This window comes from Zasmidium cellare, assembly GCF_010093935.1.
Source record: "Zasmidium cellare ATCC 36951 unplaced genomic scaffold M409scaffold_1, whole genome shotgun sequence".
NCBI lineage: Eukaryota > Fungi > Ascomycota > Dothideomycetes > Mycosphaerellales > Mycosphaerellaceae > Zasmidium > Zasmidium cellare.
Genome location: NW_022986945.1, coordinates 1,024,523 through 1,048,970, shown reverse-complemented (window position 1 = coordinate 1,048,970; position 24,448 = coordinate 1,024,523). Strand labels below are relative to the sequence as shown.

Genomic DNA, 24,448 nt, shown 5'->3' with positions numbered 1-24,448 from the left:
GGATACCAGGTAACGATGCCGGTAGGGCTTTCTGCTGCACTCTCTTTCATCTCTCTTCGTTTGTGCGCACTCAGATGCCGTGTATTGAGCTCTCGATTCGACTTCTTCAGCCTGATCCTCCCCTCGTATCCATGTATGACACCAACTACCGTCGTTATGCCTCGCGTTCCACGGGCATTGGCACGCACATGCCAGCCAAGCCACCCTTGACAGATGACAGCCGCCGCGGCTTGCCATTGAGCCGACGCAGCGTCAGACGCGAGAACGAGACTCTCGTACATGGGCAAACTTGCAATTCCCCGATTCAAGATAGGGCTTTTCGTGCACAAAATATCAAACAGGCGGTTCATGCAATATGCATTTAAGCGAGCAGCAAATGCACGCAATGTGATTCGTTTCATCGGAATCGTACGTGCGGCACTCTTCGCTTGCAGCTGATGAGCTGATGAGCCAACCAGCCGCGGTTTAATTTTTCTGGGAGGAGGGGGAGGGGTGGAGTAAGTATGGGGAAAGCATGGATGGCACATGATGAGAAGGGCGATTTTGTGGTGGCGAGTCGTCACGCAGCACGGGTTTTCATGGCGCGCTTGACGTGGGGATGATAGAGATGGGATATTAATATTTGGAGGTGTTCGTCTCGTTCCGTCGTGTTTTCCTTATTATTGAGAGAGGGATTTGTTGTGTTTGCTGGCAACGTACCCTGAGGCGTGAGATTTGACGATTGAGGTCTGCGTTGCGAAAGGAGGACGAGACGACAATACTACCGGCTGGCTGCGGACGGACTCCTCATCCCTACAAATCTCTCGAGCATTAATATCCAAAAAAAAAAAAAGAAGAACGAACAAACGCAAAAATGCTCCGCTCCTTCCTCGACCGCATCTTCCCCCTCACAGTCCTCTACGCCCTCCTAACCTACACCTCCCTCCAACTCGGCCCCTACACCACGCCCCTAACCTCAACAATCCTCTTCCTCCTCTTCACATCCTGGTACCTCCTAAAACTCCACCACCACCTGCAACAAACCCTCCTGATCCGGCGCCTCGGGAAACAAGCGCCCATCGTCCGCACCTACACGCCCTTCAACGTCGGCTTCCTCGTGCAGGCGCTGTGGTACTTCTCGCAGCACAGGAACCATGAGCTGTGGTGGAAGTTGTTCCGCACCGTGGGGAATCCGAAACGGCCCTATACGGTTGAGGCGGTGACGGTCGGGCAGAGGATTATTTTTACGGCGGATGAGGAGAATGTCAAGGCGATTTTGGCGACGCAGTTTGGGGAGTATGGGAAGGGGCCGCAGTTTCGGAAGGAGTGGAAGGATTTTTTGGGGTTGAGTGAGTGGAAAGATTTCTTTTGGGATGTTCGAAAGGAGATGTTGTTGTTCTTGAGGGTGGGTGATGCTGATTGATGGTCTAGGTATCTTCACGACCGATGGACAGCAATGGCACGACAGTCGCCAGCTGCTCAGGCCGCAGTTCATCAAGGATCGTGTGTCGGACTTGCATACCTTTGAGCACCATGTCAAGGAACTTCTGCCTCTCTTGAATGGAACTCATGGTGACGCGACAGTCAAAGTGGACGATCTGTTCTTCCGCTTCACTTTGGACGCAGCAACAGACTTTCTCTTCGCTAGGAGCGTCGGCAGTCTGCAGAATGGAGAAGCCGAGTTTGCAAGAGCATTCGCTGAGGTTCAGCGAGTGCAAGCCATCATCGCCAGGGCTGGACCTTTGCAAGGACTTCAACCTAAGGCGTCGTTCCACAAAGCCCTCAGCGTGCTGAACAAGTTCGTGGACCGATACATCGACGAAGCTCTTGCACTGCCGAAAGATGAACTCGAGAAGAAGACGAAATCCGACGACGGCTATACTTTCCTTCACGCCATTGCCACCTACACCAGAGACAGGCAGGTGCTAAGGGATCAGCTTGTCGCAGTGCTTCTGGCAGGCCGGGATACCACGGCCGTGACTCTCTCTTGGCTGTTTTACGAACTCTCCAACCACCCACAGGTAGTCGAGAAACTCCGCCAGGAGATTATTGACCGTGTCGGGTTGGATCGCGTACCCACTTATGATGACCTGAAGTCGATGCGCTACTTGCAGCACACGCTGAGCGAGACACTGCGTTTGTACCCCGTCGTGCCATACAACGTACGCGTCGCGCTCCAAGACACAACATTACCTCACGGTGGTGGACCCGACGGGACCGAACCCATAGGCATCACCAAAGACACGCCAATTGGTTACTCGACGTTTGTGATGCAGCGACGCGCTGACATTTATCCTCCACAGTCCAGCGGCTTCCCGGATCATCTGGCGTTTGTACCTGAACGCTGGGAGAATTGGACGCCGAAATCCTGGACGTACGTTCCATTCAATGGCGGACCAAGGATATGCATTGGACAGCAGTTCGCCTTGACTGAGATGGCGTACACCGTGACTAGGATTCTCCAGACGTTCGAGAGGGTGGAGAGCAGGATGGATGGGTTCCCTGGTACCAAGTCGGATATTGTGAGTGCTGTCGAGCCCCTTTGAGAAGCCGTAAAGACGATTGACTGACCTTGTTACCTTGTAGGTACTTCAACCGGCCAGGGGTGTTTATGTTGCATTCGTCAAGGGGCAGAAGTCGTGATTGTGGAGAGATACATCCAGTGGTAGCATAGCACTCCACTGGATTGACGCGCAGGTACCTGGATATGTCGAATGTTTGCTCCATCTCATAGCCAAGTTTCGATTGACACAGATTCGGTTATTGTCGGAAGCTCCACTCTGTTCAGCAGTTGCGAGAGCAGCCACAGACTGTCAGGATGATGATGACGGTGTTTGTAGGAAACGCCGTTTCTCGCTCCACCAACAGAGTGTTGAGCGCCAGTCAAGTGTCACCATGACGATCGTTTCAGTTTGTAGAAGGCCATGGTCCTGAACAAGGCGGCCCGGGAGCCAGGGGAAGACGGGACGACAAGCTGGAGAGTTGCAGATCTCGTTTGAACCTCCCAAAAGCTTGGGTTGCCTTTCACATGCAATCGCGGGTCAAACACGTTCCTCCCTGGGGTCCGCCAAACGCAGGGCATGAATGATTGTGCAGCCGAACCATCTGGAACAGTCAAGGCGAGAGATGCCGGCTTTGCGAACCAGGAACGTACATCACCTTGCTGATCGGATTTGCGAAGCCGTTGCGAGGAAACGTCTGCACCCAGCCGGCTATTTTGGTGAGTTTCTCGTTGAGGCTGAGAGTGGCTTTGACATGTGAAAAACATGCCGTAAGGGGGACTCCTGGACGGACCGAAGACCGTGGAGTCGAGTTCAAGGAGTGCTCCACGACGAAGACTCTGCTGTGGAGAGTGGTGCCCGAGGCACGCGAGCGTGACACATAGCTGCACTGTGATGTCGCTGGATCGAGGCAGGCTACTACTGGAGCTATTGGATTACTTGTGGACGATGCTGTTTGCTCGGCTGGCTGCTGCAGGATGGACGGGTTGATGCGCAAGAGCACCGGGCCTGACCCTGGAGTGTCTCACTAGCAGACGTGAGTTCCGTAGACCAGGAGTGTGGGGCTGAATCCTATCGTTCTCAACCCGTCTTGCCGGCAGGCTTCAAGACAAGCCTGAAAGCCACAGCAACGGGGGTAGTCGAAGGGTCACGAAGCGAACCGTGTCGGAGATTAAATGGGGAAGCCGCCATCGCAGGCCGCACGCCGTGGCCCACGCCTCTCCAGATGGTGGTGGTGATTTGGCGGGGGGCAAGTCGAGGCCACGGCGGGGGAGTCGAACGCTGGTTGCGGGCGAGGGCGTAAGAGATGCTGTCCGCACCCGCGGCTCGAGGCTGCGGCGAAGTCACAAGCGGGTGTGATGGATTGCATACGTGCGTTTCGGTGGTGGAGGAGGTGGTGGAGGAGCAGGCGGCGGCGACAGCAGGCTGCTGATGGTCTGCAGCGCGCGGCCTTCAGTTGCCAGAGCACACAGTAGCACCCGAGGCGAATGGCAGTGCTAGGAACAAGAGCCGACGAGCTTAAGCAAGGGCCAGCGTCAAAGCGGCCTAGCGTGATCCGGCGGCATGGTTGAGGCGCGGTGCCGGACGCAGCTCGTGCATGTTCCGAGCGGAAGGAGCGCGTTAGTGGGAGAGAATCTTTTCACCCACGCCTCGCGCTTGTCGTCGATGATGAAGGTGCAAAAAGCAGCGTTGCGAGCTGGCGGTGCTGGCGAGGGATGAATATCAAAGAGCTGCCCGTGCCCGTATCGATAGCTGTCCTCCAATCCATCTTCGCTTCTCCGCTGTTGTTTACGGGCCGTGTTTGTGGACACAACACGCGTCTGGGTGCCAAACCGGTGGTGGCCGGTGATTTTCTGAGACTCGCGCCAACGACGGGACGTAGCCGCGGCGGGCCAGCAATTGAGCCTTCCCTTTGCAGTCGGGAGCTCGAAAGCTTGACGAGGAGACGCGCTCAGGCCGGCCGTCGATTGAATCGGGTCTGTGCCAGCCAGCGCCCAACATCGACTGCAGCCAGCACCAAAGCAGCGCCAGCGGTCGTCTGCTCGCCCACGGTCGTCTGCCCACGCTTCCAAACACCTCGTCCGCCGCCATATGAGAGACGGTCCATACCCGGACTCAGCACTGCATCGCCCGTCCAGAGCCTTCCTCCCTGCTGCTGCTCGTGCTCAATATTGGCTTCATCAAATACAACGCGGGGCTCATCCTCGCACGTCCTCTCCCTCTCCCACCTCCCGCCATTCGCTCCCCCAACAACTCGCCGTCCACCCTCTGCTGCGCGGATTCACTTCACTGTCCTCGACCTTCACATACACACTCGACCTACACTCGACGCTGACGACAACCTCGCTCGCTCCCGCGGCTCGACGCCGCCGACTTCTCTTCACCATGGCTGCCCACCAGCATTCGCGCTCTTCCGGCTCTTCCGTCTCCTCCAATGGCTCCTCGTATCAGCTCATACTCGACCACATCCTCACCTATCCTGGCGACTATGAAATCCCGCTACGCACCATGTACAGTCTCAATTGCCAACCCCGCGGCCAGAACCGGTACACGCCGCCCTCGAGCAACAACAGTTCGCCAAGCATTGCTCAAGGCTCCTTTTCCTCCGACGACAAGTCGACGGAGACCTTGACCCAAAACCTCATGGCCCAACTCTCCAAACTGCCGAATCAAGTTGCTGCCTTGCCCCCGAGCTTCATCACATCCTTTGTTCAGCGCTGCTTCCCTTCAGAGCTGACTCATGTCGACTTCCCTCAGGCATTGACTGGCCTCGACTATCTCAAGGACCTCGAGACGAAGAGACGCCGAGAAGTTGCGTCTGCCTTCGATCGCCTCGACATCGACCGCGATGCTCTTGCCCAAGATGCCAAATTGGCAGAACGCTATCCTGGTGTCCTGCAGTGGGTCGAATCGATGGAGATGAAGGAGCGCAAGGTTGATACCCTGTACACCCAAGTCTATATTGGCCTTCGACGATGGATCCTCATCAACGAGCTCTCACTACAACCCTTCAACAAGCACAACTGTGTTGCCATGCTCAACACTCTATACCCTCCCATGGGCATGAAGACGCAACCAACAACCAAGCTCACCGAACCTGTCCTGAAGAGCCAACGTGACGGCTTCTTCAAGTACATCCAAGCCGTAGAGAAGAGCGGTACACGGATCCTCAACAACCTCATGCAACAAGGCAAGAGAGATCAGGACGAGAATGGCTGGGCAGCAGTGACACGCACACTTAGCATGTACCTGCAGCTGGCCAACTCCGTCATCAATGAATGCGGTGCGGTATGTCACCCTCAAGACGTCTCACCGCAGAGGAAACGCGATTCCAACCAGTCACGACATCAGCGAAAAGCGGATTCTGGAATCAGCTTCACAAGCAATGCTGAGCAGCGACCGTCAACTCGCAGCTCAGCAAGCAATGAGCCTAGCTCGCCAATTGACTTCACTCGACCCAAGACTCCACTGGGTGGTCGCCCCAGCACAGCCTTGGAGAAGATTGCTCGAGGCCTGAAAGGAATTGGTCGCAGCAGGACTGACGTAACGGAGATTATCGGGAACGACACTCCCCCTGTTCCCCAAGTCGACAAGCCTAAGATGTTGCGCAAGATGCGCAGCCTGGGCTCCCTCACCGACCGAAAAGGCAGCTTCTCCAGCGTGCCTGGTCGGCAACCATCGGATACACCGGCCTTTGACGTCGAAGAGATGCGACGAAAACGCCAGGAATACGAAGCCGGTGTTGCGGCGCGGCCAAAGACTGGCAAGCGAGCCAGCAACGAGGTATAGACTCAATCCGGCGCTTTCACTTCTGTGACTTTACCACTTTTTGCGAAGCCTTGTGTTTTACGAACTGCGACGATACCATGATCAGAAAGAAGCATTACGAGCCGGCGAGCTCGGGGATTGGAACCCAAAAATTGCATGGAACACGGAGCAACGGTCTACGTTCGATTGTACAGACAGAAAATGTTTTTTGAGAAGAATCGGTTCAGTTCGACGCGTGTCTTCCGGTGAAGACGATTCATTGCATGGTGTGGAATCACCACCTTTCAGCAGCAGCAGCAAGACTATCAGGTCTTCGCGGGCGGAAAAAGCTAATGTCTTCTATACATTGTCGTTTTTTCTCTGAGCCGCGAGCCGGACCACAAAGCATGGCATGGAGCTATTTGGGGCTAGGAAAAGATTTGTTTTTCCAGCGATAGCGATGGGTGGGAAATTGGGAAGAAGCCAACGATGAACGGCCAGAAAGTTGTGGAGAGAAGGTCACTACTGATGAGACCAAAGAATTCCATGTAGTTGAACGAGAATCAACATCAACAAACAATGCATCTTCACACAAGACCTCCCTCCCACTCCCACTGCCTCCTAAGAGAAAGAGATGTCCGAACCCCCTGTCAATCGCTCACTGCCCTGCATCCGCCCATCAAATTGCCCTGCTTTGATTGTACATTTCGGAGCCACGCCCGCCTTTCTAACAATTGGTCTGGCTCATGTCTCACCGACGCCTTGGGCGTTCAACTGGGGGGATCTGTGGAAAGGAGATGTGGAGGATGGAGCTTCAGAAAAGTTTCCGTAGCGTACCAAGGTTGCACGAGTGTGTCGCGATTCACGCGCGAACCATATGCGCGAGCTTGACTCGACTTTTGTTGTTGTTGGTGTCGCGTTTGGATTGTATACAAAACATGGAGGGTGTTTGTTGTCGGTGGTGTGGCGGTGTTTTGTTGTATGCTGTGGCAGGAGGGTGTTCATGGTATCGTAGGGGAACTGGAAGAGTCACTTCTATACTGTGGGTACATTCTGATGCTGCTTGCTTGCTCCCTCCGACTTCGCGCACAGCTTTGCGAGCATGGAGGTCGAACGTCTCATCTCATCGACTGTGACTCCTCGCTTGTCAACGACAGGGCGTCCATCACACGAACAACACTACTAAAACCACAAGGCTAGGTTTGCGAGCAATTCCCATCTCCTTCACATCTCTTCACCACCAAAAAAAAGGACAAAGGAAAAATAACGGCCGCTCGTCATGCCGCAATCACTCTCCTTCGTGACCCTCGACGTCTTCACGCAGGATCGATATCTCGGAAACCCGCTCGCAGTGGTGAATGTTCCCGCCGGGAGGGATGTCTCGACGGAAGTGATGCAGACGATTGCGAGGGAGTTTAATCTCAGCGAGACGATTTTCGTGCACGAGGGAGCGAAAGGGAAGGATGGAGTGGTGGAGTGGAGGGTGAGGATCTTTCTGACGAGGAGGGAGGTTCCTTTTGCTGGTGAGTGCTTCTTTCTCGGAGGACGAGGACGGGGATGGTGTTGCTGGCAATGGTTTTGTCGACTGATATGTGCCAGGCCACCCAACCATCGGCGCCGCTGTGTACGCCCTCAGCACCCTCGCCCCTTCCTCTCGAGGCCGCTTCCTCGCCAATGCAGGACCTATCGATCTCACCTTCAACGACAACTTCGCCAAAGCCAGCATTCCTCACAGCCTGCACATCCACACCCGATACCCTTTCACCCTTGAGCAAGTCTATGCTCTGCAACCATCCCTGCGCGGCGTTCTGCGCGATCAGTCGGCCATCACGGTAGCAAGCCCCGTGAAAGGCATGAGCTTCGTAATGGTTGAGTTGCCAGACCTCTCGGCATTAGAGAAAATCACCACCTCCCCCAAACCCTCCCCAAAACTAGACGACTACGACGACTGGGATACCGGCTTCTCCGGCTCCTACTTCTACGTCTTCACTTCCACTCCCAAGGCCGACGACGGAACCCCATTATTCAAACTGCAAACCCGCATGATCGAAGGCGTCCTCGAGGATCCCGCCACGGGTTCCGCGGCTTGTGCCTTGACGAGCGTGTTAGCTCTGAAGAACGCCAAATCCTCGTCGCGGAAAGTCTTCCACTTTGAAGTCACACAGGGACTCGAAATGGGGAGGAAGTCCGACATTGGCGTCACGGTGACTTTGGATCCGAAGCTTGAGGCCGTTGAAAAGGTCGAGTTGGCTGGATCCGCGGTGAAGGTTATGGAGGGCGTGGTGGAGTACTGATCTAGCTGAAAGCCACTATTCGGGGCTATAAAATACAGCTGCCATGTACCGCTGCTGAGCTCCGAGGGGAGGAGAAAGGAGGAATACCATGAAGCCTTCAATGTTTCTTTTCTACAAGCGTCCGTCAAGCTTCGCAAGACATTTCCACCACATCCCACGTGGCTTAGAGTAGCACGCATCCTGCCGCACGAAAAGCAATCTAACAAGATGATGTTCGGCGTTCCGCTATGGCGTCGACGATGCATTTACTAGTCGGACTCCACTTTCGATGCCATACAAGCCACGTGGATGGGCACCAGAAGTGGTCTCGAACACACGACTGTGTTGAACAGATTCGACGTGCTGAGCTTAATGGCATCGGTCCTCGTCCTCAACGGGATAGAAGGGCTTCAAATTGGCAGTCGGGGCATTTTGTGGGACATTGCGGGCTTTGAGGTTGGGGTGCCCTGGGTTGCGGCCATCGTTGAGAGCGAAGGTAAGTGGTGGATTGTCTTGTGACATGGCATGTCCTCCATAATAGCACGTCGTGGAAACCGACGACTACCTCCTTCACAGCTATTCGAGTACTAATAATGCATCAAGTATCTGATCCGCATAGTTCACAAGTAGGCTCACATGAGCCTCATCCTCCAACAGGTGCAGCTTACAACCTTTCAACACACCAGTCATCTCCTCAGCCAACTTGTGCGAGACATTCTGATCCTGTCCTCCATGCCACACATCAAGCCTCGTGCCATGGATCTTCTCGACGGGAATCTTCCAATCCTCATTCAAGAGCTTCGCCTCACAAGCCCACCCTCGCGAACCCTGCTTAAAGGACTCTCTGCAGGAATCTACTGCCGCCTTGCGAACTTCGACATTCTCTAAGCTCTGAGCTTCTTTCGGGTGCCTAGCACCCACGTCTTTTACGAAACGTTTCTCGAACTGTTCGGCTTTCTTTGGATCCCGCGCTTCACGGCCGACGTAGAACTCAACTATATAGGGCAGCAGGCTTGATAATATTGGTGTCCGAACCGCAATGCCAACCGCCCTGTTGATGAGAATCGTCTCTTTGCTCTTCATGCATCCAGGGTAGGCGCCCGAGACGATCGCCCCTCTGAGAAGACGCTCCCTTGGGATAGATGCCAGGCATGCAAGTGTGTATGGACTTCCGCCCGAGAAGCCAAGGACGTAGAATTGCTGGACGCCGATAGAGTCCACAAACTCAAGTACATCGTCTGCCCAGTCGAGATGTGTGCGATCGGCCTTCAAGGAAGAGTCGCCAAATCCTGGGCGTGAAACTGTGATGAGGCGGATTCGATGTTGGATCGCCGGCGTCTTGATCATCCCGCCTTCGGGGTGCGAACCTGGCCAGCCATGGAAGTAGAGTACTGTAGGGGTATGTTGTGTGACATTGGCAGGTGCGAGGATGGAGTAACCCAGTTTGCGGCCATCTTTGAGCGTGAAGGTGAGGGGTTGTTCGTTCTGTGACATTTTATCTACAGCGACTTCGTGGAGATTGACTGGCTGCTGCGATACGGTCAGCAGCATGGCACGTCTTCTGAACCTCAAGAAATGAGAGCATTGTACGAGCCTGATGTAGTAACAAAAAAGTAATCATGACAACATATCGATTCCAATGTAGACAGTGAACATACCCCTGTGTTGCAACTACTTCGGCGACTGGCCGAGCCCGGCGACGATCTGTGATTGTGCGCAGAAGTCGGCGAGATGCTCTGAGAATATTGAAGGGATCGCAAGCTTCAAACAACATAGATACAAGCTTGACCGAGACGCCGAAACGGGAATTCGCAAGACTTGTCTGATTGTCTAGCTTCGGAGCAGCAAAGAGTCGCCGATTGCTCTAGCGGGGGTGGCAGCACACACCTCGATTCTCTCGTCTTGCTCTTCTTGATTGTATAAGAATACGACACCCACCTCGACGAAAGGTCCACAACCCAAGCTCTTTCAGAACCTCGATCAAGACCGCAAATATGTGCAAGCAAGCCGTCTGTGCCACCTGCCGTAGGTTTCGACCCCCTCGAGTACGCACGCAACCCCAGGCTAACCCGTCACCGACAGAGAAGAAGACGTGGTGGGGCTGTGGCCAGCACGTTCCCCAAGTTCTCGACTCAATCGCAGCCGGCGAGCACTGTACCTGCGCGCCGAAGGTCGAGCGCGATGGGAAGCAGTATCCTCCAATGGGTCCGCAACCTTCTTGAGGAAAAATTCTCTCTAGTCGTCAGTGGGTGGGTGCTGACGAGGTGGCAAGGACCGGCTTTTGGGATGGTGAAGGCAGCGTTTGGCTTTGGGGGTGCGCCGAGGGATGAGATATGAGAGACGAGTTGATGCTTTCACGATTGTGAGAATGGCCATCAAGGTCGTGCTTGTGGGAGACATGTGATATTGCGGAACTTGCCGCGAATGGCAGGGATGCTAAAAGGGACATCACGTCTTTACTCTCGTCAACGGGATACCATATATCACAAGGCTTGGTTCCATTCTACTTTCGACGGTGTTCTCGCATTTTTGTTGACGGTTCCATGTACGTGTCGCTGATTCTACTTGTTCGAGACATGGCTGTGTGAACTCGAAACTGTGGCTTGAAAGGCGAGGTCCCGACACGAAGCCGTACTGCTGTTGATGACAATGCAGGAAAGACACTGGTCGATTCTTTGTGTACAGAACACACTTGACATGGCTTGCCGACACCAGAGGCGCAATATCTTTCACAACAGCACGATGGAGATGAATGAATTGAGATCAGTTCATCAACAAACCGACATGGCTTCCCCCACATGCCGATCTCTACCCTGTGAGAAATCCTCATCCGATGAGGCTGGCATATCACGCCGCAGGGCCCGTCTTCCACGGGCTCGGCGAATTGAGCGATCAGCGCTTAGACTTCCTTTTGAGACTCTCAGCGCTGCAGGAAAGTGGCACGCGAAAAGCACGCGATCATGCCAGGCGGATTCAAGCGTTCAGTAAGCTCAAGTAAGAGTCGACGACGAGCTAGCTTGTGTGTCCTTTACTCTCTTCAGCGCTCTTCTCTCGGGCGTTAGATCTATTCCCTGCAGATCGTAGCTTTGCTGGACAGTGGCATCTCAGTCGAGCCGCCAGCATGGCGAAGTTCCAGTTCAGCAATGTCTACCTCATCAGTTTCATAGCCACGCTGGGAGGCTTGATGCAGGGTTTCGATGTTGCTTCCATGTCCGCCATCATTGGCACCAAGCAGGTAAGGTCTGATCGTTTCTGTCGAAGTTGCACTTCGCTAAAGACTTGAGCAGTACAAGACATACTTCAACAAGCCTGGATCCACCTTGCAGGGAGGGATCACGGCCTCTATGGCTGGGGGCTCGCTACTGGGATCCATCGCTACGAACTTGACGGGTGACCGCTTCGGACGTCGAGATTCGCTCGCTATAGGATGTGTGATCTGGATCATTGGCTGTGCGGTTATGGCCTCTGTGCAAAACGTTGCGCAGCTGATCGTGGCGAGATTGATCAATGGTTTTGCTGTTGGTATCTTCTCTTGCCAGGCGTAAGCGATCTATCACTTGTCGTCGAGACCTACGCCTCACACGAACCACAGGCCGCTATTCATCGCCGAGATCAGCAAGCCGAATCGTCGTGGTCGCCTTATTGCGTTCCAGAATTGGATGATCGCGTGGGGTGTAGGTGACCCGGCAGGTCTTGAGGTTCAATGTACTAACAATGGCAGACACTGATTATCTACTTCATCTCATACGGCACCTCGTTCGTTGAAGGGAATGCCTCCTTCCGCATTCCATGGGCGCTCCAAGTCGTGCCCGCGATTGCGATGCTGGCGTGTATCCCATTTATGCCTCGGTCGCCGCGATGGTAAGAGATGTGATTGCCCTCGTTGAGTATGGCTGTGCTGACTCTTCCATCAGGCTTGCGAGCAAAGATCGTTGGGAAGAAGCACACGATGTTCTGGCCAGCCTCCATGCAAAAGGCAACAGGCTGGATCCTTTGGTCCTAGCAGAATTGAATCAGATCAAGGAGAAGATTTTGTCAGTGTTTCCCCAATACAGAGGTGTTTATATGGCTAACTGACCTTCCACAGCCAAGAGCGAGACTACGGCAGCACTTCCTGGCTCGAACTCTTCAAGCGTCGAAACATCATGCGAACGCAAGCCGCTGTTTGCGCTCATCTCTGGAGTCAATTTTCGGGAAACAACGCACTCATGTACTACATCGTGTACATCTTCCAAATGGCCGGCATCAACGGCAACCGCGGCTTGATCTCTGGAGCCATCCAGTACTGTATCAGCGTTGGGGTGCAAGTCATCTCCTTCACATACATGGACCATTATCGCCGTAGGTGGGCACTCATGGCTGGCTCAGCTCTCTTGGCAACCTGGCTTTTCGCCGCTGCTGGGTTGATGGCTAACTATGGCCATGCTGTGCCTGGTGGCTTGAATGGTGTGCCCAGTGTGACCTGGGTCGTGGACTCCAATGCAGCCTCGAAGGCGGTAATTTCCTGCGCATACCTCTTCGTGGCAAGTTATGCACTAACATGGGGGTATGTATACAATTCTATCGGTATAAGACACTCACTAACACATCTGGTAGGCCAATCGGTTGGGTCTATCCCTCAGAAGTGCTGCCAATGTACATTCGAAGCAAAGTCACTTCCGTTGGGGTTGGTGTGAACTGGATCGGCAACTTTGCCTTGACCTTCTTCACTCCCCCGGCCTTCCAGAACATCCAGTGGCGGGTATGCATCATCACTCGTGCTAGATAATGAACAACGCTAACATCGCTCCAGACATTCATCATCTTCGCCGTCTTCAACGTCACCAGTTTCTTCCACGTCTTCTTCTTTTTCCCGGAGTCGAAGCAGAAGACCCTTGAAGAGTATGTTACACCATCTCAACGTTACTTCTACGCGATACTGACTTCTCATCCCCCAGAATGGACGATGTCTTCGCTCAGAGCATTTGGGCTTTCAAGATCAAGTACACGAGCAGCAAGCTCAAAGATGACGTGGAGTATGTCAAGAAGGACGTCAACGCTGCGGCGGCGGAAATCGAGGCAGAGGTCGAGGATGTTGAGCCGAAGCGTGACTCTGTGGTTTGAAAGATAAAAATTCCCCACTGGGAACATCGACTTGTCTCTGAACTGTCCTCAATAGACTAATGCCAAAGACCAGCCACAGTTCATTCAAAACGGGCCCTAGAACTTTTTTCTGCCAACTACATGCACATCATTCCTGCAGTACCTCTCTTGACTCGGCAAGTGCTGCAGACTCCCTCGAATGCGCACAACAAATATGCAGCAAACATCTGAGTCCCTGCCCTCTCTCGACTTTCTGATATCCCGGCATGAACGTGACCAAGGGCCTGGTCACTCGAGGATTTTCCCGAGTCGCACGGTCACGGTACGCAAGGTGCCTGTACTACTATCGTCGACATGCGACCACTACTCCGGTCAGGGACTGTAGGACAAGCGGAAACGTGCAGAGCTCGTGCGCAGAGGGCATTGTGACGTGCAACGATTACTGGAAAGATGAAACGGGACACGATCTTGACGACAGCTCATTTTTGAAGTTCTAATGATACAGATACTCATACATTAGCAGACCTCATCTCACCGACGTTCCCTTCGTCACGTAAACACTCACGAGCCTTCAAGACTTGATGATACTTGTCATTGAAGGCTGTCGCCACCCATCCGTTGCTCTCTCCGGAACAAGACGATCAGTAGAGGCGGCAACACGAAGATCATCTGTGAACGGGCTGCGAGTCTCGGTGACTGAGACCGCGGGAAGTGTTCTGTTCGTCTGGGTGTACGCGCGCTCCTGGTTGATGGTAGTCGTGAGATTGTTCGTAGTCACCTGATGACCGACTGCGATGTTGCAATTGACGACAGTCAGTGTCTCGAAGGAAGGAGTGACAATAGGAGAATTGATGGTCGTAGTGCTCTCTCCACATTCACAGGTCGAAGTTGATGTCGTGTATGTCGTCGCAGAAGAAGTGAGGGTCGAGTAAGCCGTGTAGCATGTGTTCGAGACTACGGTCGATAGCGGGAAGTAATTCTGCACCGGAAAGCAGTCCTTGATACCTGCAGGCTCTCCAGACGGATTGAGGACGACTTGCTCCAGATAGTCGGTGATGGCAGGGTAAACCGGGACGGCGATATAGGTGGTGTTCTGGGATATGGAGGTGGCCAAGGCGTAGGGTCCTTGAAGCGGATAGATGAATGAGGCGGGGGTTGTTGGAGATGGCAGTTCGATGGGGACTGGCTCAGTAGTTCCAGCGCAGAAGCCTTTGGTAACAGCGTCCGGGTTGAGGATGTAGTTGTCCTTCTCGAAACCAAGGTATTCGACGTATGTGGTGGGATATGACCTGGCATGGGTTAGCGGCGATTCGAGAGAACAACAGCGCAGAACACACATCGGCACATCACTCTTCGTCCAGGTCATATCAGCCAAGTCTGAGAAGACTGTGAATCCCGGGGCAGACGTGATGCCATGTGGGTAGAGTGTCTCGACGCAGATAGAAGTAGAAACGCAACCATCGTCGAAAAAGATGACGTAGGGAGTGAACAGGGCGGTGACCGTTGCTACGATGGTATACGGAAAAGAGTGTAGAGATGCAGCTGTTGCTCCAAAGTAGCAGCTACTACAGGTCGTTGAAGTCGGAAGCGCTGTGGTATAGGCAGGAATGGTCGAGTCTACATCAGCGATCAGTACGGTATGATAATGACAACAGGGTTTATGTACGTACAAGCGAGTGTGGTGGACATCGTTCACGTCCGTGGTGTTGCGGCTAGGTGTGTCGGAGAGCGCGAGACTGGGCGAGAAAGGATAGGAGGACTGCGAGGATCGTTATATGGATGATCCCTTGTTGACAGAAGCATAACAAAACTGACAATGCTTCCCTGGACAAGTACAGCATGTGCAGGCGTTGTGTCTGCGTCACTTGCACAGGCATCGGCACGTTGCATTGAGCGACATGCCTCACCGGAGTTGCCTTCGCTGGTGTACCACCATTGCCTCGAAGCCTTGTTCGCTGCTCGAATCGCCGAATCTGCGGTGGCTCCTGCATAGGACGCAGAGTGTACAGATAACGGACGAGAGCCTCTGTTGAGCGCCATTGTGGTAGTGTACGACTTGGCGTACGGCCTGACGCACGTATTGGTGCCACTGCTCGGCGGTGGCTATTCGTTGTTGCGGTCTGGTATCGTCTGCGAACTCAGCCTCGACCAACTGATCCAGCTCTTCTGACGGGCGTAGATCTTCACACTATGCCGTGATGGTTCCATGCTCATGTCTCAGTGCCAGGAATTCGAACTAGAGACTGCCACCTTGCGATGAATTCGACTTCAGGTCTTCTCAGCCTCGCACCAGGCGAGTGGAGAGGCGATGATGGCAACTGGTCGACGTTCAGTGTCTTAGTAGATGGTGCATCTGGGCCCTTCTACGTCTTGCCGGCAACTGGAGGCTCGCAGATATGGCTTCCAAACCCGATAATGGCATGCCAGGGTTCTACGATCCCAGATTGCAATGGCGAACGAGGTATTCCCAACTACACTTCACTGGACAAAGCGTCCGGCTGGACCCAATATGGCACCTCGAACATGTCCGCAACGCCGCCCATTTTTGAGATTGACCGTGCAAGTTTCTGGTTTGGTTCAGTTGGGTGGAACAGCGTTAATAGTGGAGATATCGAGACACCTGATAACAGAACAACCATTGCCTCATACACCGATAGGGAGTATTGGCTTGGACTCGTCGGCCTCGGGAACGATCCAACGCGTTTCGACATGCAAACAATGTTGTCCAGTCCTTTGCAAGCTTTGAAGGACGCAGGACACATCGGCAGCCTTTCATATGGCTACACTGCCGGAGCTGCATACTGTGAGTAGACTGGCAGTAATCATGAAAGATCACGAAACTTACATATGCGTTGTTCCAGTGGATGAAGAGGCTGGAAGCCTGACCCTGGGCGGATACGATGAAGCTCGGTTCCAGTCCGATAACGTGGTCAACGTCACGATGAAAGATGCAGGAAGGAAATTGCAGCTGCAAATGACAGATATCAGTGTGTCCGGTGGGATTCAAGGAGGGATCAAGACGCTTTTGACGCCAGAAGAGTTGCCAGAAGGATTGTCGGTTCTCTTGGACTCGTCGACAGCTCAACTTTGGTTGCCAGCCGACGTGTGCCAACAATTTGCCGAAGCCTTCGGGTTGACGTATCAGGAACCATTGAACCTGTACACGATCGATCAGACGTCCCGTGGCACTCTTCATGACCACAAGGCGAACCTGAGCTTCACCATTGGAGCAGGTAGCACCCTGGAGACTTCGACGACCATCGTCTTGCCTTTCAGAGCCTATGACCTAACTTTGTTCCCACCCTTAGCGGAGACAAGTGCAGGGGCCTCGTACTTTCCACTTCGAAACGCGACAGCGGAAAGCGGCAATATCCTCGGCCGGGTATTCCTTCAAGAGGCGTATGTTGTGGTGGACTGGGAGAGAAGCGTTTTCAATGTCAGCCGAACGACACATGCAGTCCAAAGTCCTCGCTTGGTGCCCATCGCGTCAATCGACTCGACCTCGTCAGATACGACCGGAAACAAGTCGCTGACCAGAGGTGGACAGGCTGGCATCGTGGTATCGTGCCTGATCCTCCTTTTTGCCATTGTCGCAGTTCTGTGGTGGTTTCGACGCCGTAGAAGCCGCGAAAGAGACCGGAAAGCATTGACAATTGGCACTGTCGAGACGATAGAGACGGGGTGGGAGAAGCCGGAGCTGATGGCAAAGGAGAGCAAGAGCGGCCAATTCCTTGAACTTGACTTCCTCAGGGGTGGAGAGGCGGATTCCACGCAATTGCTCGAAATGAGCGGCTCGGAAGTCGAGCGAGAATTGATGTCGACAGAGGTGCTGGAGATGGAGGGCGACTTGGTGCAGCAAGATGTGAAGAAGTCGGTTGGTGGCGATAAAGAGGCAAACGATAAAGAGGAGAAGAAAGTGGGATCGGTACATGAGTTGGAGGCGCGACAGTTCTGCGAACGTGATATCTGGGCATCTGTGAATGCATTAGCTGAACTTTGCGAATGAGAGCGCGTCTGCCGAAAGACCAGGCTAATTAGTTAGATTGTTGATGCTTATGTTCATTTTCACTCATATTAGATCATGCTCGTTCAAATTTCGTCTCCCATCTTATTAGTCGTTCCACAGATTACAACATTATCATTCCGATACCAGAGACCACAGCCAGTTGCACAAAGAGCCAGAAAGCCAGTGAGCCGATAGCAGGGTGAATAACATTGTTCATGCCAGTGGCTCCTGCACTGGACGATGAGGCACCACTCGAACCACGAGAGCCTCCAGAGCCTCCAGAAGCACTGATAGCAACCGACGCCGAGCTCAATTGATCTCGGCAACTGCCACTTGGAGTAGCAGCGGCCTGAGTTACGGCGGAGCCTGAGAAGCTGCAAGCGCTTGGGCTGCTATCCTGCGCCAGATAATATTGGTTCAAGACGTAGCCGAGCTGTTGGGTAGAGTTGCACATGCCGAATTGTCCATAGGTACCCGTGGTGCCATTTGCCGCAATGCCATCGCAGGCACCACCTGGCAGGCCGCATACGTAGCCAAAAAGGTCGCCATAGCTTTCTTCTGAAACATCTGGAGCGACCGTGCAGCCCAGGGAGTTGTACATACACTCGCAAAGACCCGCATCTGGAGAAGGAGGAAGCGGAGATGCGGCGGCAGTAAAGTTCGCCCACCCGGTAGGACAAGAGCGTGGGACGGTATTGCTCGGAGTGTAAGATGCGCTGGTGACGATGCTAGGTGAGACCGTTGCAATTTCCGTCTTGAGGTTGCCAAAATCAGGTAGGGTTGAGACCGAGCTGCCAGACACAGAAACAAGGCCTGAAGATTGTCAGTCCATTTTTTCAACATCATCGTTTTTGCTGGAAGAGCTCACCATAATTGTTAGCCTCCTGGAAGTACAAATACACAATACCGCCGGAGAAGACGCCGTCCATCATAGGGCCGTACAGCACTGGTGTTTCGGTGAATAACCGAGTTCCAGCGGTGTTGCATCCATATTCAGCAAAGAATACAGGGACTGTGTAGTTCTGGTAGTCCTCAACACGCACGTTGTATCCAGATTGCGTGAACGAGGAGTCGCCACACCAGGAGTAGACATTCTGGCCATAGAAATCGACCGCATCATCCTGGTCCGAACCACAGTTCATGTAGTTGGACAAGGCATCGCGAACGTACTGGTTATCTTCTGCCGCATAGCCAACTCCGATAGCGCGATACTTGGACTTGATGTACGCCTTCGTGTCACGGACAGCGGCCTTCACGAAAGGAGCGGCAAAGGTGTTGTTAGGCTGAGTGATGACCTCGTTACCGGCGAAGAAGCCTAGGGTGTTTGTGTAGTTTGCCAGAGCATCGACAACACCTGTGTAGCGCTCGTAGATCTCGGTAGTCCACGTTGGGTTGTTAGAGTCGATAGATTCAGAGGGCGAGCCAAGATCTGCGATGACATAGATGCCGGCGTTTGCAAACATGTTCATGCATTCGGAGTGATCTTTCGTGGGGTCAATTGCGTACACACGGATGGTGTTTGTGGAGAGTTGCACAAGGTATGGAAGGTCCCTCGAACAACCAGCGGGATCAGCGAGCGGGTCAGTGTAGCCATTGCTGGAGTTTGCGCCGTCCGAGACGAAGTCCTGCTGATAAGCAATGCCTTTGATGTAGCTGGCTGCTGTCAGTGAAAGTGACCCCGGATGTGGCGGATACCTTACAATTCAGTGCCATTGGTCTTGTAGAAGAACTTCGTGCCTTTGATGACAATTGGGTCGACATCCTGAGCTGTTACAGTTCCAAATAGCAAGCTCCCCAGTGCCACGGCGATGGATGCGGCGGGTGCAAAGTTCTTCATGGTGAACGCGGCGGACGAACCCAGCGATAGACGTAAAACGAGTGTCCTTTGTACTCAATCGTAGTGATGGATTGCCCTCACGGCCTGCAGATTGTAGGACTGAGATGATGAGAGTTGGTAAGAGACAGCTTGTTGTCAAACACTGCCCAAAGTGTTGACCGAAGGATCTATACTTTTCGGCAAAGATCGACTGTCCGCGTACGCATTGTTGCTAGCTGCGGCGAGGTTCGACCTGAATAGTCAGCAGCCCCAGCTCTTTCAGCTCAGATAAGACCTCTCCAACCGCCAGCCTTCTTTGCTTCAGAATGGCATGTGTTGTCTGACCTGAAAAAGTGTGATCCAGCGACTGGAACCTCTGGAGATGGCCCTCGCGAACTCACAGGCTCCTCTCGTTGCGTTGTGCTGGGTGTTGCTATGCGGGATCATCGCATTCGCCACGGTCGCTCAGAAACCCTCCGCGGAAGCCCGGTGGCGGTGGACGAATACGGCCGATCCGATATTTACGGTTTCTGCTTCCACACGACGTGTTCTGCGGACAGAAAGCGGTAGGCGTGCACCTCGTGTGATGCATGTCTTGTGATTGTCAAGGTGAGTGAATGTTTTGGGAGGAGGTGAGGTCGAGTGCCTACCCCTTGGCGGGTCTTGGACGGCAAGAGCCAAGGAAAGATCAATGCGTCGAAGTTCGATATGCCCTCGCTCCTATTTCTTCAACAACCTCCATCATCATCAACACCACAACATTCCATCGCTTGTGGGACGGCATCAACATCGCAAGCGAATGTCGCAAGCGGTGAAAGGTATCGCGATTTCGCGAAGATGGACCTTGGACCGGACGATATGGACTGCCAGGAAGACAAAGTCGGGAGTTTTTCGGTTTGCCATGTGTTACATCATATGGGAGCGCACGTCGCAGGATCCGTGGACTGTGTGAAGAAGCCTTCAGCCGCTGGGTGAGAATGATCACACCTGCTTCACCCTACTCCCGCTGGTGCCGCCCACAGCCAGGAGCACAAATCCAATGGATTCTAAAGGCGCCCCATACACCTTGAAGGACATGCCAGGGAAAGGGAAGGGCCTGGTCGCGAGTGACCAGCTTCTGAGAGGAACGTGCGTCATCGATGAAGCAGCCCTCTTCACAACAGAGTCTCTCCAAAACCCTGCAGCAATCGAGAGGGACTTGGGCGGGATTGTGAAATCCTTACCCAAGAAAGACCAGACCTCCTTTCTTTCCTTGCACAACAACTATCCTGGAAAGAACGCGTTCTCGAACATCGTCCGATCCAACGGCTATCCTCTCGGACCTAGCAGTGAGATCGGAGGCATCTTCTTGGAGACGGCTCGCATCAATCACAGCTGCCAGCCAAACGCTCAGCATGCCTGGAACGAGAAGTTGCAAAGGACGCAGGTCCATGCCGTGCGCGATATCGAGGAAGGTGAAGAAATAACGCTATCATACGTCGGCGGCGGACCTTCGTATGCTCGCTAAGAGCATATCAAGACATACTTTGGCTTTGACTGTGGTTGCCACGCTTGCTCTCTGCCATCTTACGAGCAGAAAGTCAGTGACGAAAGACTGAAAAGAGCACAACGATTGGACGAAGCGATTGGAGACTCCAAGCGAGTTAGATACAGCCCAGAGAAGGCCCTGAACGACTGTCATGCGCTGCAACAGATATATGAAGAAGAGCAAATCTTCGACCTTCGACTGCCAAGGTTGTACTACGATGCTTTTCAGATCTGCGCCATGCATTCAGACCAAGCAAGGGCTTCAATCTTCGCCCGCCGTGCTCGCGAAACACGCATCATTTGTGAGGGCCGTGGCAGTGGCGAGGCCGCGGAGTTGGAGAAGCTCGCATCGCATCCTGAGAAGTTCCAAAACTCTGGTGTCACAACGAGATGGAAATCGAGAGCCGATGATGTTCCACAAGATTCTGATTCGACATCTTTCGAGAAGTGGCTTTGGAAAGACTCCTGTGCTTGATGCAGCCAAGTATTATTAAGTGCGTCTCCTCTATGTTTTAAATCCTTGTCGAGCCGGAGACACCATCACTGACGAGCGTATAGTATGCTTTTATAGGCAAAAATAATGGCGCTGCCCTATGTTGACAACCCGAATCAGCATAGCCATTTCCTAGTAGAAGTATCTTCCACCGACACAATGACCTCACCTTCGCTTGCCTCGCTACGGTAGGTCTCGAGAAGGTTAGCCTCTTGACAAAACTGGCATATGACAAAGCTGCGTCGGAGCTCGTTGACGCTTGCCCGCCCCAATCTACCCTAGTACCAACCAGAAATGTCACTTGCTTAGTTGGGTGAACATATGCGTTTGGTTGACCATGCTTATAGTAGTCATGATTTCTCATGATGCTTGCTTTAGGGCACGGGTAGGAGCAGCCCCTTGATCACGACATTGAGAGGTGGGAATGTATAAAGGAAGCCTACTTCCACCCCACAGCCAGGATGGGCATCTATGCCAACAACAACAACAATTCGAACATCAACGCTCAAGCACAACAGTGACAAGATGGCTTCAGTATCACCATACGTCCCTACATACCACGACACACCAGTCAATTTCTCTGGACCAACATCATCTGGCAATGCGACTGTCCACTACGTCGAAGCTGGCTCTCCAAGTTTCCCAACGGTCCTACTTCTGCATGGATTCGCCAGCAGCTCGTACCAATATCGCGAGTTCATTCCTTTGCTGTCAGACTCCTACCATGTCCTGGCTCCTGACATACCCGGCTTCGGCCTCACGACAGTCCCTGATAACTTCAACTACACATTCGACAATCTTGCTGCAGTGATCACGGCTTGGATCTTGGCCTTGAACCTGAGCCCCTTTGCCCTGTACATCTTCGACTACGGCGCGCCTGTTGGCCTGCGTTTTGCCATTCAACATCCGGACAAGATCAAGGCGATCATCAGTCAAAACGGAAACGCCTACAATGAGGGATTCGGGCAACCCTTCTGGCAGCCAGTGTTCAATCTCTGGAACAGCTCCAACGCCGAAGCCGAGCGAGAAGTCATCAGGAACAGCGTACTCACACTGGAGACGACCAAGTACCAGTACACTGAAGGCGTCCCAGAAGCAGACTATCCATTACTGAACCCATCAGCCTGGACGTTCGATTACTTGCAGAACATTGCTGGCGAGAACAACACCGAGCATCAGGTTGACCTCTTCTACGATTACCGTACGAACCCAGGGACTTACTACCCCAAGTTCCATGAGTACTTCCGTAATTCGAAGGTCCCGATCCTCGCAGTTTGGGGGAAGGGAGATCCTGCGTTCATTCCACCTGGCGCAGAGGCGTTCAAGCAGGATTCTCCTGATGCGGTTGTGAGATTTGTGGACTCTGGTCACTTTGCCTTGGAGACGAAAAGGTGGGAGATCGCTAGGATCATGAGGGGATGGTTAACTAGTATTGGCTATTAGAGGTCCTCATTCAAGGAGTGCCGTGACATATGTAGTTCGGAAAAGCAGTTGTCGTATTAATAGACCCTCAATGAAATATTGATTAAGAAGCTCAACCCGGCTATTCTTCGGATGTTCATGCTCATGCCCTCAAGCTTCACCTCGATGTCCAACATAAGTTTGAGCACCACTACCTACGCCACGACCTTGCAATGCGCCGAAAGGCGTTCGAACACGTGTGCCTCTCGTGCCGACAACTGAACAACTCGTCGAGAGTGTCTGGCCGGCGCTATGTGCAAATCAGCGCGACTCCAGCCTCGACCGAGCAACAACAGAGCTTAGAGACGTCCACCAGTACGAGCTCAAGCCCTTCTGCTGGTATTCTCCCTCTACTAGGATGTATATTTCGAAGATGTAGCTCACATGTACTACCAGACGCGCGATTCGAAGTCCTCGGCAGCCCTTTCTCGCTCCTCTCCGCCTCCATATCCGCTTCTCAGAACCTGTATACGCGCAAAGGCACATTGGTGGGATTCAATGGCAAGGCAGAGAACGTAAGGGCATGCGCCACGGGATGAGGAAAACTGTTGTTGACTTGTATAGGCGGTATCGACGTTGTCTCTGCTGGAACCTTTTCGCCGAGCCCTCCTAGGCATCCCCTTCGTTTACCAGCGAATATCCTCGACTACGCCGTACACTGCTCTCATAGCCACCAAGTCACCTATTAAATCTCTCGTCGTGGTACATCTAGATGGGCGGCTAGATTGGATGATTGCGCGCCGCAATGCTCTCCTGGCATGGACTGGACATACCTTGAGCTTGAAGCCAAGATGGAATCAAAAGATGGTGGGTGGTATGCGTGATAGTTGATGGGCAAATGCTAACAGAAGCAGAGCCTGGCACATTGGGGCAGCACAACAGTCACAGGGCGAGGCTTACTGGCACTTTCGGGCAAAGGCTTGATACACCAAATCACACTCAAGACTGGAGACGAATACGTGGTACACCCTAGCAACGTCATCGCATACAGCATCATGCAACACGCACCGCAACCTTACCGCTTCAGCTCGAACAACTTGCGGTTGCAAATACCCAACCCGTTGACGTCGCTGCCGGACACCAGATTCTGGAGGACAATGCGGGAAAGCACGGCCTGGAGACTTATCAGAGATGCTTCTTTCGCAGTCAGAACCTGGGCGAGAAGAACGATCTGGGGTGACAGGGTAAGTACAGGACCGAAATAATTGGTGATGGATGTTGACTTTTCCAGCTGTTCCTCCACTTCCACGGGCCGGCCACCATCCTTGTTCAATCGAGAGCGACGGCAATCAGCGAAGTATTGACAAACCAGGACGTCAATGAGATCGCCGACAGTCCAGCTGGCGCTGTGCCGACTACACTCCACGCAAAAGCGGCCGCCGAAGATCGCGCTTCTATCGCATCCAGCACACCAACCTCAAAACAACCCGAGACTTCCATGAGCTACGCCACTGTGGGTGACAGTGGAAACGTCAAGTTCGACAAATCTTAGATACCCATTCAAAAAGGCTTCGTATGTATCATAAAGTGAGCAGCTGTACAAAGGCAGATCCCAGCTCGGCA

The 24,448-nt window shown here is 53.3% G+C and overlaps 11 protein-coding genes across 11 annotated transcripts; 8 read left to right on the top strand and 3 right to left on the bottom strand.

Annotated features, from left to right (window-relative positions):
- Positions 1-853: 853 nt before the first annotated feature.
- M409DRAFT_16070 (uncharacterized protein) lies at positions 854-2,622 on the top strand (the record flags this gene model as incomplete). The annotated part of the gene is made up of 3 exons (XM_033803479.1): positions 854-1,328; positions 1,411-2,501; positions 2,566-2,622. The coding sequence occupies 3 exons, from the start codon at positions 854-856 to the stop codon at positions 2,620-2,622; spliced, it is 1,623 nt and encodes a 540-aa protein (XP_033674688.1).
- Positions 2,623-4,865: 2,243 nt separating this feature from the next.
- M409DRAFT_48722 (uncharacterized protein) lies at positions 4,866-6,269 on the top strand (the record flags this gene model as incomplete). The annotated part of the gene is made up of 1 exon (XM_033811023.1): positions 4,866-6,269. The coding sequence occupies one exon, from the start codon at positions 4,866-4,868 to the stop codon at positions 6,267-6,269; it is 1,404 nt and encodes a 467-aa protein (XP_033674687.1).
- A 1,237-nt stretch (positions 6,270-7,506) lies between these two features.
- On the top strand, positions 7,507-8,521 carry M409DRAFT_48721 (uncharacterized protein; the record flags this gene model as incomplete). Its single annotated transcript, XM_033811022.1, has 2 exons — positions 7,507-7,750; positions 7,827-8,521. 2 exons carry the CDS (start codon positions 7,507-7,509, stop codon positions 8,519-8,521), a joined length of 939 nt encoding a protein of 312 aa, XP_033674686.1.
- A 555-nt stretch (positions 8,522-9,076) lies between these two features.
- M409DRAFT_16067 (uncharacterized protein) lies at positions 9,077-9,994 on the bottom strand (the record flags this gene model as incomplete). Its single annotated transcript, XM_033803478.1, has 1 exon — positions 9,077-9,994. The coding sequence occupies one exon, from the start codon at positions 9,992-9,994 to the stop codon at positions 9,077-9,079; it is 918 nt and encodes a 305-aa protein (XP_033674685.1).
- A 1,627-nt stretch (positions 9,995-11,621) lies between these two features.
- On the top strand, positions 11,622-13,603 carry M409DRAFT_48719 (uncharacterized protein; the record flags this gene model as incomplete). Its single annotated transcript, XM_033811021.1, has 9 exons — positions 11,622-11,735; positions 11,788-12,041; positions 12,093-12,174; positions 12,222-12,361; positions 12,415-12,534; positions 12,588-13,046; positions 13,097-13,241; positions 13,293-13,381; positions 13,438-13,603. The coding sequence occupies 9 exons, from the start codon at positions 11,622-11,624 to the stop codon at positions 13,601-13,603; spliced, it is 1,569 nt and encodes a 522-aa protein (XP_033674684.1).
- A 550-nt stretch (positions 13,604-14,153) lies between these two features.
- On the bottom strand, positions 14,154-15,622 carry M409DRAFT_48718 (uncharacterized protein; the record flags this gene model as incomplete). The annotated part of the gene is made up of 4 exons (XM_033811020.1): positions 14,154-14,871; positions 14,920-15,144; positions 15,253-15,341; positions 15,398-15,622. The coding sequence occupies 4 exons, from the start codon at positions 15,620-15,622 to the stop codon at positions 14,154-14,156; spliced, it is 1,257 nt and encodes a 418-aa protein (XP_033674683.1).
- Positions 15,623-15,838: 216 nt separating this feature from the next.
- Positions 15,839-17,588, top strand: M409DRAFT_16064 (uncharacterized protein; the record flags this gene model as incomplete). The annotated part of the gene is made up of 2 exons (XM_033803477.1): positions 15,839-16,385; positions 16,444-17,588. The coding sequence occupies 2 exons, from the start codon at positions 15,839-15,841 to the stop codon at positions 17,586-17,588; spliced, it is 1,692 nt and encodes a 563-aa protein (XP_033674682.1).
- A 121-nt stretch (positions 17,589-17,709) lies between these two features.
- M409DRAFT_48716 (carbohydrate-binding module family 43 protein) lies at positions 17,710-19,425 on the bottom strand (the record flags this gene model as incomplete). The annotated part of the gene is made up of 3 exons (XM_033811019.1): positions 17,710-18,401; positions 18,457-19,241; positions 19,289-19,425. The coding sequence occupies 3 exons, from the start codon at positions 19,423-19,425 to the stop codon at positions 17,710-17,712; spliced, it is 1,614 nt and encodes a 537-aa protein (XP_033674681.1).
- Positions 19,426-20,443: 1,018 nt separating this feature from the next.
- On the top strand, positions 20,444-21,406 carry M409DRAFT_62048 (uncharacterized protein; the record flags this gene model as incomplete). Its single annotated transcript, XM_033814998.1, has 2 exons — positions 20,444-20,881; positions 20,924-21,406. 2 exons carry the CDS (start codon positions 20,444-20,446, stop codon positions 21,404-21,406), a joined length of 921 nt encoding a protein of 306 aa, XP_033674680.1.
- Positions 21,407-21,949: 543 nt separating this feature from the next.
- M409DRAFT_62047 (uncharacterized protein) lies at positions 21,950-22,867 on the top strand (the record flags this gene model as incomplete). The annotated part of the gene is made up of 1 exon (XM_033814997.1): positions 21,950-22,867. The coding sequence occupies one exon, from the start codon at positions 21,950-21,952 to the stop codon at positions 22,865-22,867; it is 918 nt and encodes a 305-aa protein (XP_033674679.1).
- A 191-nt stretch (positions 22,868-23,058) lies between these two features.
- On the top strand, positions 23,059-24,377 carry M409DRAFT_62046 (uncharacterized protein; the record flags this gene model as incomplete). Its single annotated transcript, XM_033814996.1, has 4 exons — positions 23,059-23,400; positions 23,450-23,692; positions 23,740-24,069; positions 24,117-24,377. 4 exons carry the CDS (start codon positions 23,059-23,061, stop codon positions 24,375-24,377), a joined length of 1,176 nt encoding a protein of 391 aa, XP_033674678.1.
- Between the last annotated feature and the right edge of the window lie 71 nt (positions 24,378-24,448).